The 15,659-nt window shown below is 32.3% G+C and overlaps 3 protein-coding genes and 1 long non-coding RNA gene across 4 annotated transcripts; all 4 read left to right on the forward strand.

The window, feature by feature from the left end:
* The first annotated feature begins 570 nt into the window (after positions 1–570).
* LOC143460359 (uncharacterized) lies at positions 571–1,703 on the forward strand. Its single transcript, XM_076957835.1, has 3 exons — positions 571–728; positions 904–1,065; positions 1,175–1,703. The coding sequence occupies exons 1-3, from the start codon at positions 647–649 to the stop codon at positions 1,237–1,239; spliced, it is 309 nt and encodes a 102-aa protein (XP_076813950.1). The 5' UTR covers positions 571–646; the 3' UTR covers positions 1,240–1,703.
* A 2,641-nt stretch (positions 1,704–4,344) lies between these two features.
* On the forward strand, positions 4,345–7,856 carry LOC143460255 (uncharacterized). The gene is made up of 3 exons (XR_013117850.1): positions 4,345–4,477; positions 7,169–7,335; positions 7,440–7,856. It is a non-coding gene; the product is annotated as an uncharacterized LOC143460255 (long non-coding RNA).
* A 2,541-nt stretch (positions 7,857–10,397) lies between these two features.
* LOC143461163 (uncharacterized) lies at positions 10,398–11,416 on the forward strand. Its single transcript, XM_076958974.1, has 3 exons — positions 10,398–10,560; positions 10,737–10,898; positions 11,008–11,416. The coding sequence occupies exons 1-3, from the start codon at positions 10,479–10,481 to the stop codon at positions 11,070–11,072; spliced, it is 309 nt and encodes a 102-aa protein (XP_076815089.1). The 5' UTR covers positions 10,398–10,478; the 3' UTR covers positions 11,073–11,416.
* Positions 11,417–13,750: 2,334 nt separating this feature from the next.
* Positions 13,751–14,762, forward strand: LOC143461162 (uncharacterized). Its single transcript, XM_076958973.1, has 3 exons — positions 13,751–13,905; positions 14,099–14,263; positions 14,368–14,762. Exons 1-3 carry the CDS (start codon positions 13,824–13,826, stop codon positions 14,430–14,432), a joined length of 312 nt encoding a protein of 103 aa, XP_076815088.1. The 5' UTR covers positions 13,751–13,823; the 3' UTR covers positions 14,433–14,762.
* Positions 14,763–15,659: the final 897 nt, after the last annotated feature.

Here is a 15,659-nt window from a genome sequence, read left to right on the forward strand (position 1 = left end):
AAATAGTTAAATAATGCTTACTGGTTTGAAAAGTATTCTGCAAAGTAACTGCTAAAGATACAGCGAAAAGGTTAATTCTTTCATAAGATCGTCTGGTTTCTCTATTGATAGCTATAAAAATAAGCTTTCATTTTTGTTGTGTTGTCATTGTTTCATCGGAAACTATAAGACGTTCTAAACTATTTTTCATAGTCTCTTGTTAACTTAGCTTAAATGTTGTAACACAGGAACCTAAACCTAACCTAAATCTTTTTATTCTAAATCAAATTTTTCCAAAATCCATTAAAATTCTTGTAAAATCACCTCTTCTGTTTCCTTCTAAACTCGCCTGCGGTCATTTGCAACTGATCGTATGGCCATTATTGTGAAATAGTCTCTATTAAAATACATATGGTTTGATTATAATGGCTTAAATAACTTAATACAGAAACTTGCAATTTCCACAGTTTTCTGTATGGTATAGTCTGCAGAATTTTTATACGCTTTTATTTGTTGGCAGTTCTTTGAATTGTTGAAAATATTTGACCATATATATAAGCAGTAACAACTTTAATATTTTGTTATAGACTTATTTGTACAAAACATTGCTTTAAGGAGATTGTTAAACAGTAAAGTGGTACCATTATCGTTTAGAATAGGTTTGAAAATGTATCTTTGTGAAGTGCTGTGCTTAAAAAATTTGTTTTTCTTGATGTGGTACGGAAGCTATGTTACAGCAACAAATGCAGGTCAACTAAGCTATAACTTACTAAAGTTGAAGTTACAAATAAGCACTTACAAACATAAAATCAAAGCAATTTATGAAACTACGCTAAAAATTGCAAATAGTAAACTTTAAATGATGTCTTTCTCCAAAGCAAATAAACCGAATTAGTTAACATTCAGCAGTTTTATATGTTACAGATTCCGAGGATTCTACACCGGCACATGATTCAAGTAAATCAGTCTCACATATTGCGCTGGAATCTATCTTGTTTGGAATGATAGCATTGGGGATGACCGTCATTGTGCTTTTCGTCTTTTACCGTATCAACAAACAAACAGACAGGCAATTGAGAGAACCAGGTAACCTTTTCAAATATAACCTATACCAAAATGGAATACTTTACCATACCAACGTACATGCTCATTCTATCATATACAGTATATGAATAACATGTTTGAACTTTTTCAGAAAATCAACAAGGAAATTCAGCATTTAGGTTTGTTAAGGGAAATGTCGTCAACAGACGACAATAGAATATAATATCAGATGCATCAAGCTATGGAAAACATGGACAAATTTTTTTTGGAATTAGATATTAGTATTTGATTCACAGTTTAAGTATGTTGCAAAAAGTTTATTCATGCTTTCTTTGTATCTGCATCAAAGCAATTGTTTGGATTAATCAAGTATACGTCTATATACAGTACTTCATTACTTGGTGATGGTTCAACAGAAATATTTTTCCTCTCTGTTAGGATGTTTGGCTTTGATATAAAAACATAACATTTTCACAAATATTTAATCTGTCATTTTCATGCCTTAACAACTGTTTTCACAAACCCTGAAATATAAATAAAGTTATTGGTTCGTTGATGTTGGTTTTCATTATCATTTCGTCTTCTGAATCACAGCAAACATTAATGGTATCAGCGTTAACAGAACACTTCCTAGATTTAATCTGTCTACTTGATATTAATATTGAATATAATCTACTGTATTTGTTGAATATTAAATAGTAATGAATGCTTATTTTATGTTATTATATAGCAATAAAGATTAAGTAAGTGAAGCTAAGACGAAGGTAAAATCTAAATCATGTTTAACCAATGCAGCAATTAATACTCCTTTATAAAGAGGTACACTCTAAGTAATATACGTTTAGTAAACGTTTCATAAAGAAAAACCCGAGCATGATAAATATTCCTTGATGAGAGAAGAGTTGATCAAGTTATCATCCAGCTAATTAAGGATTTTCTTTGAACAACATGCTGTACTTGTCGGATGAAGCCAAAAAATTAATCAGACAATGCAAAAGATCTTATTTCGTCTTGGTTTAAATCACGTTTGTCAAATATTTAAGGAACTGAGGCGGCTGAGTGACTCAAAACCACTCAAATGTTTTTACTGGGAAGGTTTGGCTCGTCTCTATTTTTAAAAACTAAACGTGTTAACAATTGGTAAATCTCCACCATTGTGAAGAAGGTTCCGCGATCGCTGCCATTGATCAATAGGAGCAATGCACAATGTTAATAGTGATGTTTTAACCAGGTCATCATATGATTGGCGCACTAAATCATCAACTATATTGTCGTAGACAAGATCAATAACGATAAACTATACTGTGTCAGACGGAAGTCGGGCAAACCAGAGTTATATCTGGCCGTTATAATATTAACCCGAACCCGAAAATACAAGCCAGAATTCGTTCCGAAAGCGACATTTTTTATTGAAGTCCGAAATTGGACCGAGATTTAAGCTTAATGAATGAATCAAACTCCACTTTTGACGCCATCTTTAGACCCTCATCCTGACATGAAAGAGTAATTATGAGTATAAATTCGGGTCCTAATCTGGCCCGATTGTTATTTTTCAAATTTAAGCCCGAATATGCTGTTGTGCAAAACCATTAAGTGTCTGTTCATTTAAATGCAGGCTTGATCGTCTGTATGTAAGTCACAGGTATAGAAAATGAACCAATCATGTGTTGCTACCTACCAGTAAAAAACTGACTATTACCAACACGTCACAATGGACGACGCCTGTACTATAATTGTGCAAATTTGATTTTCTTAACCAGACATTTTGTGTATAAAAGTATGCACTACATACATGTTACTAGGCACTGCCGTTGCTAACTTCAGTGTTTTGCAGCTTTTATTTAGTGCCGCTTTTCATTTTGTTTGTGTTTATGAAAACCAGCACACCGTTACCGTGTGCACTTTTCACACCTTTTCTGCTCCAGGCGTGTTTCGCCGCTTGCACGATTAAACCTTGGTTGTCAATTTACATTATTTGAGATTCATTTTATTTTCGAGACTGAGCTTTAAAGAACAATAATTTTGCGTTGTATTTTACAAGGTACAACAATTTAAGTCCAGAGGTTTAAGGTGTTTTGTCCGAGTATTTGAGATGAAATTTACATTATTATTGTAAAATCTGAAGCAGTACAAACTTGATTTAAAGGAGTTTGCGTGACAATTCTTTGAACACTGTTGACCTATCTGTGTGACGTTGCTTGTGAGCGCAGTTTGAATTTTTGACATACCAGGACACTTTGTAATAAATTTGCCCAACGGTAACTAGGAATGTGAGAGTAAGTGCGATGCATAAGAATATGGTTAAATTTGAAGCATTTTATACTTGCTATTTTTAGTGTTGGGAATCTCTGGTTCGATGTAGCAGCGGCAATTAAAATTCAATGTATTATTAGTTGATAAGTTTCTGTTAAATCGTTTTGAAATAACAACTAATGGTTCTAAAACGCATTTGCAACAGCTCAGCTGAACATCTTAGCATTAGTGACAGACTTTATTCCACAATATTACAGTTTCGTGCAACAAAATATTTCAATTACGAAAACAACAGCTGTATTAAACAACTTATTAGCTGGAGTATTATTAGCTGCATTGGTTAAATATGATTTAGATTTTACCTTCGTCTTAGCTTCACGTACTTGTTCTTTATTGCTATATAATAACTTAGAAAAAAGCATTCATTACTATTTAATATTCAACAATAACAGTAGATTATATTCAATATTAATATCAAGTAGACAGATTAAATCTAGGAAGTGTTCTGTTAACGCTAATACCTTAAATGTTTGCTGTGATTCCGAAGACGAAATGATAATGAAAACCAACATCAACGAACCAATAACTTTATTTATATTTCAGGGTTTGTGAAAACAGTTGCTAAGGCATAAAAATGACAGATTAATATTTGTGAAAATGTTATGTGTTTATATCAAAGCCAAACATCCTAACAGAGAGGAAAAATCTTTCTGTTGAACCATCACCAAGTAATGAAGTATTGTATATAGACGTATACTTGACTAATTCAAACAATTGCGTTGACGCAGATACAAAGAAAGCATGAATAAACTTTTTGCAACATACTTAAGCTGTGAAAAATCAAATACTAATATCCAATTCCAAAAAAAAATTGTCCATGTTTTCCATAGCTTGTTGCATCTGATATTACATTCTATTGTCGTCTGTTGACGACATTTCCCTTAACAAACCTAAATGCCAAATTTCCTTGTTGATTTTCTGAAAAAGTTCAAACATGTTATTCATATACTGTGTATGATAGAATGAGCATGTACGTTGGTATGGTAAATCATTCCATTTTGGTATAGGTTATATTCGAAAAGTTTACCTGGTTCTCTCAATTGCCTGTCTGTTTGTTTGTTGATACGGTAAAAGACGAAAAGCACTATGACTGTCATCCCCAATGCTATCATCCCAAACAGGACAGATTCCAGCGAAATATGTGAGACTAATTTACTTGAATCATGTGCCGGTGTAGAATCTTCGTAATCTGTAACATGTAAAACTGCTGAAAGTTAACCGTTTCAGTTTATTTGCTTTGGAGAAGGACATCATTTAAAGCTTACAATTGGAAATTATTAGAGTAGTCTTATAATTTATTTCGACTTCATATTTGTAATTGCTTATTTGTAACTTCAATATTAACTAAGTTATAGCTTAGTTGACCCGCATTTGTTGCTGTAACATAGCTTCCCCACCACATAAAGAAAAACAAGTTTTTTAAGCACAGAACTTCACAAAGATACATTTTCAAACTTATTGTAAACAATAATGGTACCACTTTACTGTTTAACAATCTCCTTAAAGCAATGTTTTGTACAATTAAGTCTCCAGCAAAATATTAAAGTTGTAAGTGCTAATATATTTGGTTAAATATTTTTTGAGCATTTGAAAGGGCTGCCAACAAATAAAATCGTTAACAAGTCCTGCAGGTTTGCACAAATCTCAAATATGATAGCCTAATTTTATTGTTGGATAAAATGTTTAGTAAAATATTTTTACAAGTTTATACCAATTTCTATCAAGACCGCTAAATCTTTTAGTGTTGTTAAATAAACTTATTATGGCTAAATCTTCAATAGCGAAGAAGAGAAAATGGATGGCAATTCAAAAAAAGCAAAGCGTTTCAAAAAACAATTCAATTTATCAATATATCACCAGATTCGTCTGCTTTCCGCCCATTGAAATGGATGGAAATGCAGTAATATTTTCCCATTCGAATGGCAGGAAGTATGCCTTTCTTACCCTAAAGTAAGAAATATGTATTTGCAATGGGAGATGTTTACTTCGGCAGAATTATGGTTTGTGGGAAACCCCATTGCTGAAAGCAGGTCCATTGTAATGGGCGGAAAAATAGACGAATGGGGTTCACAAACCATACTTGTGCGGAAGTAAAATTCTCCCCATTCCAAAGGCATAAATCTTACTCTAGGGTAAGAAAGGCAAACTTTCAATCATTGGAATGGGAAAAAATTCCCGTACTCTGGACCATTTTAATGGGCGGAAAATAGACGAATGGGGTGAATATATATATGAAAAATTCCATCAGAATTTTTTTGGGGGTACGAAGAATGCTCTGACCTGACAAAGGAGTACGAGCAGCAAAAAAGGTTGAGAACCACTGCTCTATAGTATAGCCTGCAGCATTTCCTATACTATATACCAGGGCTTCTCAAACTTTTTTGTTCTGCGACCCCATTTTGAAAAAGATATTTCTATGCGACCCCATTATGGGGACATTCACGTTAATGACATTAAAACGGGGTTAGTTCTTTTGTCTATTAAGACTAGGGTTAATTAGGATATCAATAATTTTTACTATCTGGATAACGGATATTTCCATTTAGTTAACCGGTTAACCAGCTAATTACCGCTAAACAAAACAGACCCAATTTGTTTCGGTTATTTTTGGCTTTATAATTCAATTACCGAAGTAGCAAAACAATATCGAAAGGAACATGAAAACAACAACAATGAAACATGAAATAAAGCAACGAATGAAAACAAGAAATAACAAACGAATAATCCGACCCTAATTAAGACTATAACAAAACAATACAAATGCACCCAATTCACGAATCACAAAAAAATTCGCTAACATGATGAAAAGTGAGCAAAAACAAATCATTTAATGGGATGGATGCGCTTGATGTTTCTTAAACTAAACTCTTTTAAAACTTTCAACTAAACTTAAACTAAACTTTCTTAAACTCTTTCAGAAACTAGTTACTAGGCTACTCTGAAATCGTAATGCGAGCGGTAAGGTTACTTTTGGTCAGCACGTTACAGCAATGATAGCGTAACAATGCATCAATTGTTACGATTGGTTATATTTTATTGTTCGACATTTCACACCAACGGTTGCGGTCAATCATTAAAAAACACATTTCTTGGAAATGGATAGCCTATTAACATGACAATAAAAATATTTAATAGCCTTTTTCCATGTGCACAGGCCGGGCTGGTTGTAAAGTCATCAAGGACCGCTTACATAACGGCCCTAAAATGCAGTCATTTCCATGTGATTTTTTGAAAAACTTGGCCACTTCAGATTGACATCATGGCAAGACTACAACCTACCGGCACTAGACTAAATTAAACTATTTCATTACGACCCCAAAATTTCATTACGCGACCCCATTTGTGGTCGCGACCCATAGTTTGAGAAGCCCTGCTATATACTATATTACACCGTTTTATTTGTCGGCAGCCCTTTCAAATGCTCAAACAGTATTTGACCAAATATATTAGCATTAATAACTTTAATATTTTGCTATAGACTTAATTTTACAAAAAATTTCTTTAAGGAGATCGTTAGACAGTAAAGTGGTACCATTATCGTATACAATAAGTTTGAAAATGTATCTTTGTGAAGTTCTGTGCTTAAATAACTTGTTTTTCTTGATGTGGTGCGGAAGCTATGTTACAGCAACAAATGCAGGTCAACTAAGTTATAACTTAGTTATTATTGAAGTTACAAATAAGAAATTACAAACATAAAAAAGGAGCAATCTATAGACTACGCTAATGATTGCAAATAGTAAACTTTAAATGATGGCCTTCTCCAAAGAAAATAAACTGAAATGGTTAACATTCACAAGCTTTTTATGTTACAGATTTTATTTTTTTACAGATTACAATGATCCAACATCTGTATATTAGCCAGGAGAATTATCTTCACAGACTTTGCTGGAAACTTTCCTGGCTGGGATGATATAGGCTTGGGTATTGTACTCATAATAATGCTTTTGTGCATTTACCGTATCAGCAAACAAACAGTCAGGCAACTGAGAGAACGAGGTAATGTTTTCGAATACAACCTATACCTAAATGGAAGAGTTGGCCATACCAACGAACATGTCCATTTTCTCATGTATATCATTAACGTGTTTGAACTTTTTCAGAAAATCAACAAGGAAATTTGGCATTTAGGTTTATTAATGGAAATGTTGTCAACAGACGACAATAGAAAACATAATATCAGATGAAACAAGCCTACGAAAACATGGAAAACTTCTTGTTTAAATTTGGATTTTAGTATTTAATTTTTTCACAGCTTAAATATGTTGGAAAAAGTGTATTTATGTTTTGCTTGTTTGTATGTGCATCAACTCATTTGTGTAAGTTAGCCAAGTATAGGTCTACATACAATACTTCATTACTTGGTGATGGATCAATTGAAAAACATTTCCTCTCTGTTAAGATGGTTTGGTTTTGATACAAACACATAACATTTTCACAAATATTAATTTATCATATTTTGTCTTAACAACTGTTTTTCACAAACTCTGAAATATAATTAAAAGTTTTTGATTTTTTGATGTTGATTTTCATTATCATTTTGTCTTCTGCAACACAACAAACATTAATTGTTTTAATGTTAACAGAACGCTTCGTAGATCTATTCTTTGTACTCAATATTGATATTGAAGGTAATCTACTGTATATGTTAAATATTCAATAGTAATGAATGCTTTTATTCCATCTCATTATATAGCAATAAAGAACAAGTAAGTGAAGGTAAGACGAAGGTAAAAACTAAATCATATTTAACAAATGCAGCAATTACTACACTTTTATAAAGAAGTACCCTCTTAAAAAGTATACGCTTCGTAAACATTTCAAAAGGAAAAACCAGAGCATGATAAATATTTCTTGATGAGAGAAGAGTTGATCAAGATATCATCCTGCCAATCAAGGATATTCTTTGGATATCATATTTAACAAATGCAGCAATTACTACACTTTTATAAAGGAGTACACTCTAAGGAGTAAACGTTTAGTAAACATTTCATAAAGAACAATCCGAGCATGATAAATATACCTTGATAAGAAAAGAGTTGATCAAGATATCATCCAGCCAATCAAGGATATTCTTTGTACAACATATTGGTCGGATGAAACCAAAAATTAATAAGACAATGCAAAAGATCTTGTTTGATCTTGGTTTAAGTCTCGTTGGACAATTGTCATAAATGAAGGAACTGAAGGGACCGAGTGACTCAAGAGCATCCAAATGTTTTTATTAGGAAGGCTTGACCCTCTCCATTTTTAAAAACTAAACGTGTTAACAATTGATAAATTTCCAGAAAAACTCGAGTTTCGAACTTTGAATTATAAGTTAGATCTTAATTTTCTTAATCTTAAATTTCTAAACACGTTCAAGCAAAATTGGAGCCAGAAGTTATACCCACACTCAGCCTCATTTGCATTGTAATTATTTTGCTTTTTTTGCTTAGGTAGTAGGAAAAGATGATAAAGATGTCAAGGAATATCAAAGAATGGCATCAAAAAATGTCTTTAATTCATTCAGTAAATTTAACTTTCGGATCTAATTGGGGTTTCAAATGAATTTTTGGTTTCGGGACGGATTCGAGTAAAAACTATAAAGCTCGTTTACAACTATGACGCATTAACAACAACAACAGAAAATTTAAGTCATTGGAAACACGGAAGGTGACTGTTCATGTCCTATCAAGTCAAGCGTCCTCCAAAGTGGAGTCATCCAATGTTATTTCTTCAGACACAATATGAAGCAATAACAAGCAAAAAATAGACTTAGTAGTAGCTTCTATATTATTATATCATGTAAGAATAGACTGCAAATCAAGTTTGAGCGGACGTAAACTGTCGGATTGAGTGAGTTACAGTATCTGCTGCTTGCATGGTTATACACATAGTTTATAACTGTCGTAAAAATGAATAAAAACTCATGATAATTCAAAAACAATAAATAATCGAAAATTGTTACTTTTTGTTAAACCAATAGCACCATATTTTCTGTTAAACACTTTTTTTGTTAAAGTAATCTCTTGTTAAAAGATCCTTGCTTTCTTCGATTATATCCAGCAGATAAACGGTCATTTACTATATTGGGACTCATGTAAACCCTAAAGTTAAGTCAAATCTTAAAGTTAGCTACGTGTCATTTTTTACATTACGTTTTTTTAAATGCATTAGTATCTGTTGCTTCTTTACTTGATTGTTACTTTTTGTACAAATTTGAATTCTTCTCATCAAAATCGCTAAATGTATTATCTCCACGTGAAATATGTAACGTTGTCTTTTCAATATGTAATAATTATTATAGTTTTTTTTAATTACAGAATTAATCATTGCAAAGTATTTCCGTGCCTGTGCTGTGTAAACCGCCCGCAAATTCAGCTTTTTGTCCTCAGGCGTGGAACGTTGTTCGCAAGATTAAGCCTTGCTTGGCGAGTTACACCACGTCAGATTTATTCTGTTTTGTGGTTGAGGTGTGAGTTGTTCTCCGATCAGTTGTCATTACAGATACAAAAAATAGTTAAATAATGCTTACTGCTTTGAAAAGTATTCTGCAAAGTAACTGCTAAAGATACAGCGAAAAGGTTAATTCTTTGATATGATCGTCTGGTTTCTGTATTGATAGCTATAATATAGTTATATATTATATAATATTATATAATATTATATATTATATTGATAATATAATATAGCTATAGCATAGTCTCTTGTTAACTTAGCTTAAATGTTGTAACACAGGAACCTAACCCTAACCTAAATCTTCTTATTCTAAATCAAATTTTTCCAAAATCCATTAAATTTCTTGTAAAAACACCTCTTTTGTTTCCTTCTAAACTCGCCTGCTGTCATTAGCAACTGGTTGTATGAACATTAAGGTGAAATAGTCTCTATTAAAACACATATGGTTTGATTATAAAGGCTAAAATAACTTAAATACAGAAACTTGCAATTTCCACGGTTTTCTGTATGGTATAGTCTACAGAATTTTTATACGCTTTTATTTGTTGGCAGCTCTTTCAAATGCTCAAAAAATATTTGACCATATATATTAATATTAACAACTTTAATATTTTGCTATAGACTTAATTGTACAAAAAATTGCTTTAAGGAGATCGTTAAACAGTAAAGTGGTACCATTATCGTTTACAATCGGTTTGAAAATGTATCTTTGTGAAGTTCTGTGCTTAAAAAACTTGTTTTTCTTGATGTGGTGCGGAAGCTATGTTACAGCAACAAATGCAGGTCAACTAAGTTATAACTTAGTTAATATTGAAGTTACAAATAAGCAATTACAAACATAAAATCGAAGCAATTTATGAAACTACGCTAAAAATTGCAAATAGTAAACTTTAAATGATGTCTTTCTCCAAAGCAAATAAACTGAATTAGTTAACATTCAGCAGTTTTATATGTTACAGATTCCGAGGATTCTACACCGGCACATGATTCAGGAAAATTAGTCTCACACATTTCGCTGGAATCTATCCTGTTTGGGATGATAGCCTTGGGGATGACGGTCATAGTACTTTTCTTCTTTTACCGTATCAACAAACAAACAGATAGGCAATTGAGAGAACCAGGTAACCTTTTCGAATACAACCTATATCAAAATGGAATACTTTACCATAACAACGTACATACTCATTCTATCATATACAGTATATGAATAACATGTTTGAACTTTTTCAGAAAATCAACAAGGAAATTCAGCATTTAGGTTTTTAAAGGGAAATGTTGTCAACAGACGACAATAGAATATAATATCAGGTGCAACAAGCCTAGGAAAACATGGAAAACTTCTTTTTGAAATTGGATATTAGTATTTGATTTTTCACGGCTTAAGTAGCCTATGTTGGAAAAAGTATATTCATGCTTTCTTTGTATCTGCATCAACGAAATTGTGTGAATTAGTCAAGTATACGTCTATATACAATACTTCATTTCTTGGTGATGGTTCAACATAAAGATTTTTCCTCTCTGTTAGGATGTTTGGCTTTGATATAAACACATAACATTTTCACAAATATTAATCTGTCATTTTGATGCCTTAACAACTGTTTTCACAAAACCTGAAGTATAAATAAAAGTTATTGGTTTATTGGTGTTGATGTTCATTATCATTTCGTCCACTGCAGCACAGCAAACATTAATTGTTTAAGCGTTAACAGAACACTTCCTAGATTTATTCTGCCTATTTAACATTAATATTGAAGATAATCTACTGTATATGTTAAATATTCAATAGTAATGAATGCTTTTTTTCCATCTCATTATATAGCAATAAAGAACAAGTAAGTGAAGGTAAGACGAAGGTAAAAACTAAATCATACTTAACAAATGCAGCAATTACTACACTTTTATAAAGAAGTACGCTCTTAAAGAGTATACGTTTAGTAAACATTTCAAAAGGAAAAACGCGAGCATGATAAATATTTCTTGATGAGAAAAGAGTTGATCAAAATGTCATCCAGCCAATCAAGGATTTTCTTTGAACAACATATTGGTCGGATGAAACCAAAATTAATCAGACAATACAAGAGATCTTGTTTCGTCTTGGTTTAAATCACGTTGGTCAAAAACCAAGAAACTGAGGGGGCCGAGTGACTCAAAAGCACCCAAATGTTTTTATTAGGAAGGTTTGGCTCTCTCCACTTTTAAAAACTAAACGTGCTAACAATTGATAAATCTCCTTAAAAACTCGAGTCTCGAACTTTGAATTATAACTTAGACCTTAATTGGGTCCTCCCATTGTGAAGAAGGTTCCGAGATCGCTATCATTGATCAATGGGAGCCTTGCAACATGTTAATTGTGACGTTTTAACCAGGTCATCATGTGATAGGCGCGCTAAATCATCAACTATATTGTCGGACAACTATAGTCGTAGAACAGGTCAATAACGATAAACTATACTGTATACACGGAAGTCGGGCAAACCAGAGTTGTAAATGACCCTTATATTATTAACCGGAACCCGAAAATACAAGCCCGAATCCGACCCGAAAGCGACATTTTTATTGAAGTCCGAAACTGGACCAAGATTTAAGCTTGCTGAATGATCAGTCCACTTTTGATAATATCTTTAGACCCTCATCCTGACATGGAAAATTATGAGTATAAATTCGGGTCCTAATCTCGCTCGATTATTATTTTTTAAATTTAAGCCCGAATATGCAGTTGTGCAAAACCATTAAGTGTTTGTTCATTTAAATGCAGGCTTGATCGCCTGTATGTAAGTCACAGGTATAGAAAATGAAACAATCATGTGTTGCTACCTACCAGTAAAAAACTGCCTATTACCAACACGTCACAATGGACGACGCCTGTACTATAATTGTGCTAATTTGATCACTCGCATTTCTTAACCAGACTTTTTGTATATAAAAGTATGCACTATATACATTTTACTAGGCACAGGCGTTGCTAACTTCGGTGTTTTGAAGTTTTTATTTAGTGCTGCTTTTCATTTTGTTTGTGTTTGTGAAAACCAGCACACCGTTACCGTGTGCACTTTTTACACCTTTTCTGCTCCAGGCGTGTTTCACCGCTTGCACGATTAAACCTTGGTTGTCAATTTACATTATTTGAGATTCATTTTATTTTCTAGACTGAGCTTTAAAGAACAATAATTTTGCGTTGTATTTTACAAGGTACAACAATTTAAGTCCAGAAGTTTAAGGTGTTTTGTCCAAGTATTTGAGATGAAATTTACATTATTATTGTAAAATCTGAAGCAGTACAAACTTGATTTGAAGTTGTTTGCGTGCAAATTCTTTGAACACTGTTGACCTACCTGTGTGACGTTGCTTGTGAGCGCAGTTTGAACTTTTGACATACCAGGACACTTTGTAATAAATTTGCCCAACAGTAACTAAGAAGTTGAGAGTGAGTGCGACTCACGAGAATATGGTTAAATTTGTAGCATTATGTTATACTTGCTATTTTAAATGTTGGGAAACTCTGGTTCTATGTAACACTGGTAGTTAAAATTCAATGTATTATTAGTTGATAAGTTTCTATTTAATCGGTTTGAAATAACAACTAATGTTTCTAAAACGCATTTACAACAGCTCAGCTGAACATCTTCGCATTAGTGACCGACTTTATTCCACAATCTTAGAGTTTCGTGCAACAAAATATTTCAATTACGAAAACACCTGCTGTATTAAACAACTTGCTGTATGACCATTACTCATGGTGAAAGAATCTCTACTAAAACATTTATGGTTTGATAATATAAGCACAATTAAATTAATATAGAAACGTGTATAGTTTCAATGGTATTCTGCATGGTACAGCTTACAGGATTTATATACTATATAGTATATACTATATTATACCGTTGTTTTTGTTGGCAGCCCTTTTAAATGCTCAAAAAATATTTGACCATATATATTAGCAGTAATAACTTTAATATTTTGCTAGAGACTTAATTGTACAAAAAAATTCTTTAAGGAGATCGTTAAACAGTAAATTGGTACCATTATTGTTTACAATAGGTTTGAAAATGTATCTTTGTGAAGTTCTGTGCTTAAATAACTTGTTTTTCTTTATGTGGTGCGGAAGCTATGTTACAGCAACAAATTCAGGTCAACTAAGCTATAACTTAGTTAATATTGAAGTTACAAATAAGTAATTACAAACATAAAATCGAAGCTATCTATAAGACTACGCTAATAATCGCAAATAGTAAACTTTAAATGATGGCCTTGTCCAAAGCAAATAAACTAAAATGGCCAACATTAACAAGCTTTTTATGTTACAGATTTTATTTTTTTACAGATTACAATGATCCAACATCTGCAAATGAGCCAGGAGAATTATCTTCACAGACTTTGCTGGAAACTTTCCTGGCTGGGATGTTAGGCTTGGGTATTGTACTCATAATAATGCTTTTGTGCATTTACCGTATCAGCAAACAAACAGTCAGGCAATTGAGAGAACGAGGTACCTTTTTCGAATACAACCTATACCTAAATGGAAGACTTGGCCATACCAACGAATATGTCCATTTTTTCATGTATATCATTAACGTGTTTGAACTTTTTCAGAAAATCAACAAGGAAATTTGGCATTTAGGTTTGTTAACGGAAATGTTGTCAACAGGCAAAAATAAAAATGTATACGAGATGCAACAAGCCTAGGAAAACATGGAAAAATTCTTGTTTAAATTTGGATTTTAGAATTTAATTTTTTCACAGCTTAAATATGTTGGAAAATGTTTATTTATGTTTCGCTTGTTTTTATTTGCATCAACACATTTGTGTAAGTTAGCCAAGTATACGTCAATATACAATACTTCATTACTTGGTGATGGTTCAATTGAAAAACAGTTCCTCTCCGTTAAGATGGTTTGGTTTTGATATAAACACATGACATTTTCACAAATAATAATCTGTCATTTTTTTTCTTAAGAACTGTTTTTCACAAACCCTGAAATATAATTAAAAGTTTTTGATTTTTTGATGTTGATTTTCATTATCATTTTGTCTTCTGCAACACAACAAACATTAATTGTTTTAGTGTTAACAGAACGCTTCGTAGATCTATTCTGTGTGCTCAATATTAATATTGTAGATAATCTACTGTATATGTTAAATTTTCTATAGTATTGAATGCTTTATTCCATCTCATTATATAGCAATAAAGAGCAAGTAAGTGAAGGTAAGACGAAGGTAAAAACTAAATCATATTTAACAAATGCAGCAATTACTACACTTTTATAAAGAAGTACCCTCTTAAAGAGTATACGCTTAGTAAACATTTCAAAAGGAAAAACCAGAGTATGATAAATATCTCTTGATGAGAGAAGAGTTGATCAAGATATCATCCAGCCAATCAAGGATTTTCTTTGTACAACATATTGGTCGGATGAAACCAAAAATTAATAAGACAATTCAAAAGTTTTTGTTTGATCTTGGTTTAAGTCTCGTTGGACAATTGTCAAAAATGAAGGAACTGAGGGGGCCGAGTGACTCAAGAGCACCCAAATGTTTTTACTGGGAATGCTTGACCCTCTCCACTTCTAAAAACTAAACGTGTTAACAATGGATAAATCTCCAAAAAAACTCGAGTCTCGAACTTTGAATTATAAGTTAGATCTTAATTTTCTTAATCTTAAATTTCTAAACACGTTCAGGCAAAATTGGAGCCAGAAGTTATACCCACGTACACTCAGCCTCATTTGCTTTGTAATTATTTTGCTTTTTTTGCTTATGTAGTAGGAAAGGATGATAAAGATGTTAAGTAATATCAAAGAATGGCATCAAAAAATGTCTTTAATTCATTCAGTAAATTTAACTTTCGCATCTAATTGGGGTTTCAAATAAATTTTTGGTTTCGG

This window comes from Clavelina lepadiformis, chromosome 5 (genome assembly GCF_947623445.1).
Source record: "Clavelina lepadiformis chromosome 5, kaClaLepa1.1, whole genome shotgun sequence".
NCBI classification, from domain to species: Eukaryota; Metazoa; Chordata; class Ascidiacea; order Aplousobranchia; family Clavelinidae; genus Clavelina; species Clavelina lepadiformis.

Excerpts from the sequence above, each read along its gene's own strand:
- LOC143461163 (XM_076958974.1), top strand. The coding sequence starts at position 10,479 with ATGTATCTTTGTGAAGTTCTGTGCTTAAAAAACTTGTTTTTCTTGATG. Across the intron at positions 10,561-10,736 it reads TGTTACAGCAACAAATGCAG|ATTCCGAGGATTCTACACCG; the intron begins GTCAACTAAGTT and ends TATATGTTACAG. Across the intron at positions 10,899-11,007 it reads TAGGCAATTGAGAGAACCAG|AAAATCAACAAGGAAATTCA; the intron begins GTAACCTTTTCG and ends GAACTTTTTCAG.
- LOC143460359 (XM_076957835.1), top strand. The coding sequence starts at position 647 with ATGTATCTTTGTGAAGTGCTGTGCTTAAAAAATTTGTTTTTCTTGATG. Across the intron at positions 729-903 it reads TGTTACAGCAACAAATGCAG|ATTCCGAGGATTCTACACCG; the intron begins GTCAACTAAGCT and ends TATATGTTACAG. Across the intron at positions 1,066-1,174 it reads CAGGCAATTGAGAGAACCAG|AAAATCAACAAGGAAATTCA; the intron begins GTAACCTTTTCA and ends GAACTTTTTCAG.
- LOC143461162 (XM_076958973.1), top strand. The coding sequence starts at position 13,824 with ATGTATCTTTGTGAAGTTCTGTGCTTAAATAACTTGTTTTTCTTTATG. Across the intron at positions 13,906-14,098 it reads TGTTACAGCAACAAATTCAG|ATTACAATGATCCAACATCT; the intron begins GTCAACTAAGCT and ends ATTTTTTTACAG. Across the intron at positions 14,264-14,367 it reads CAGGCAATTGAGAGAACGAG|AAAATCAACAAGGAAATTTG; the intron begins GTACCTTTTTCG and ends GAACTTTTTCAG.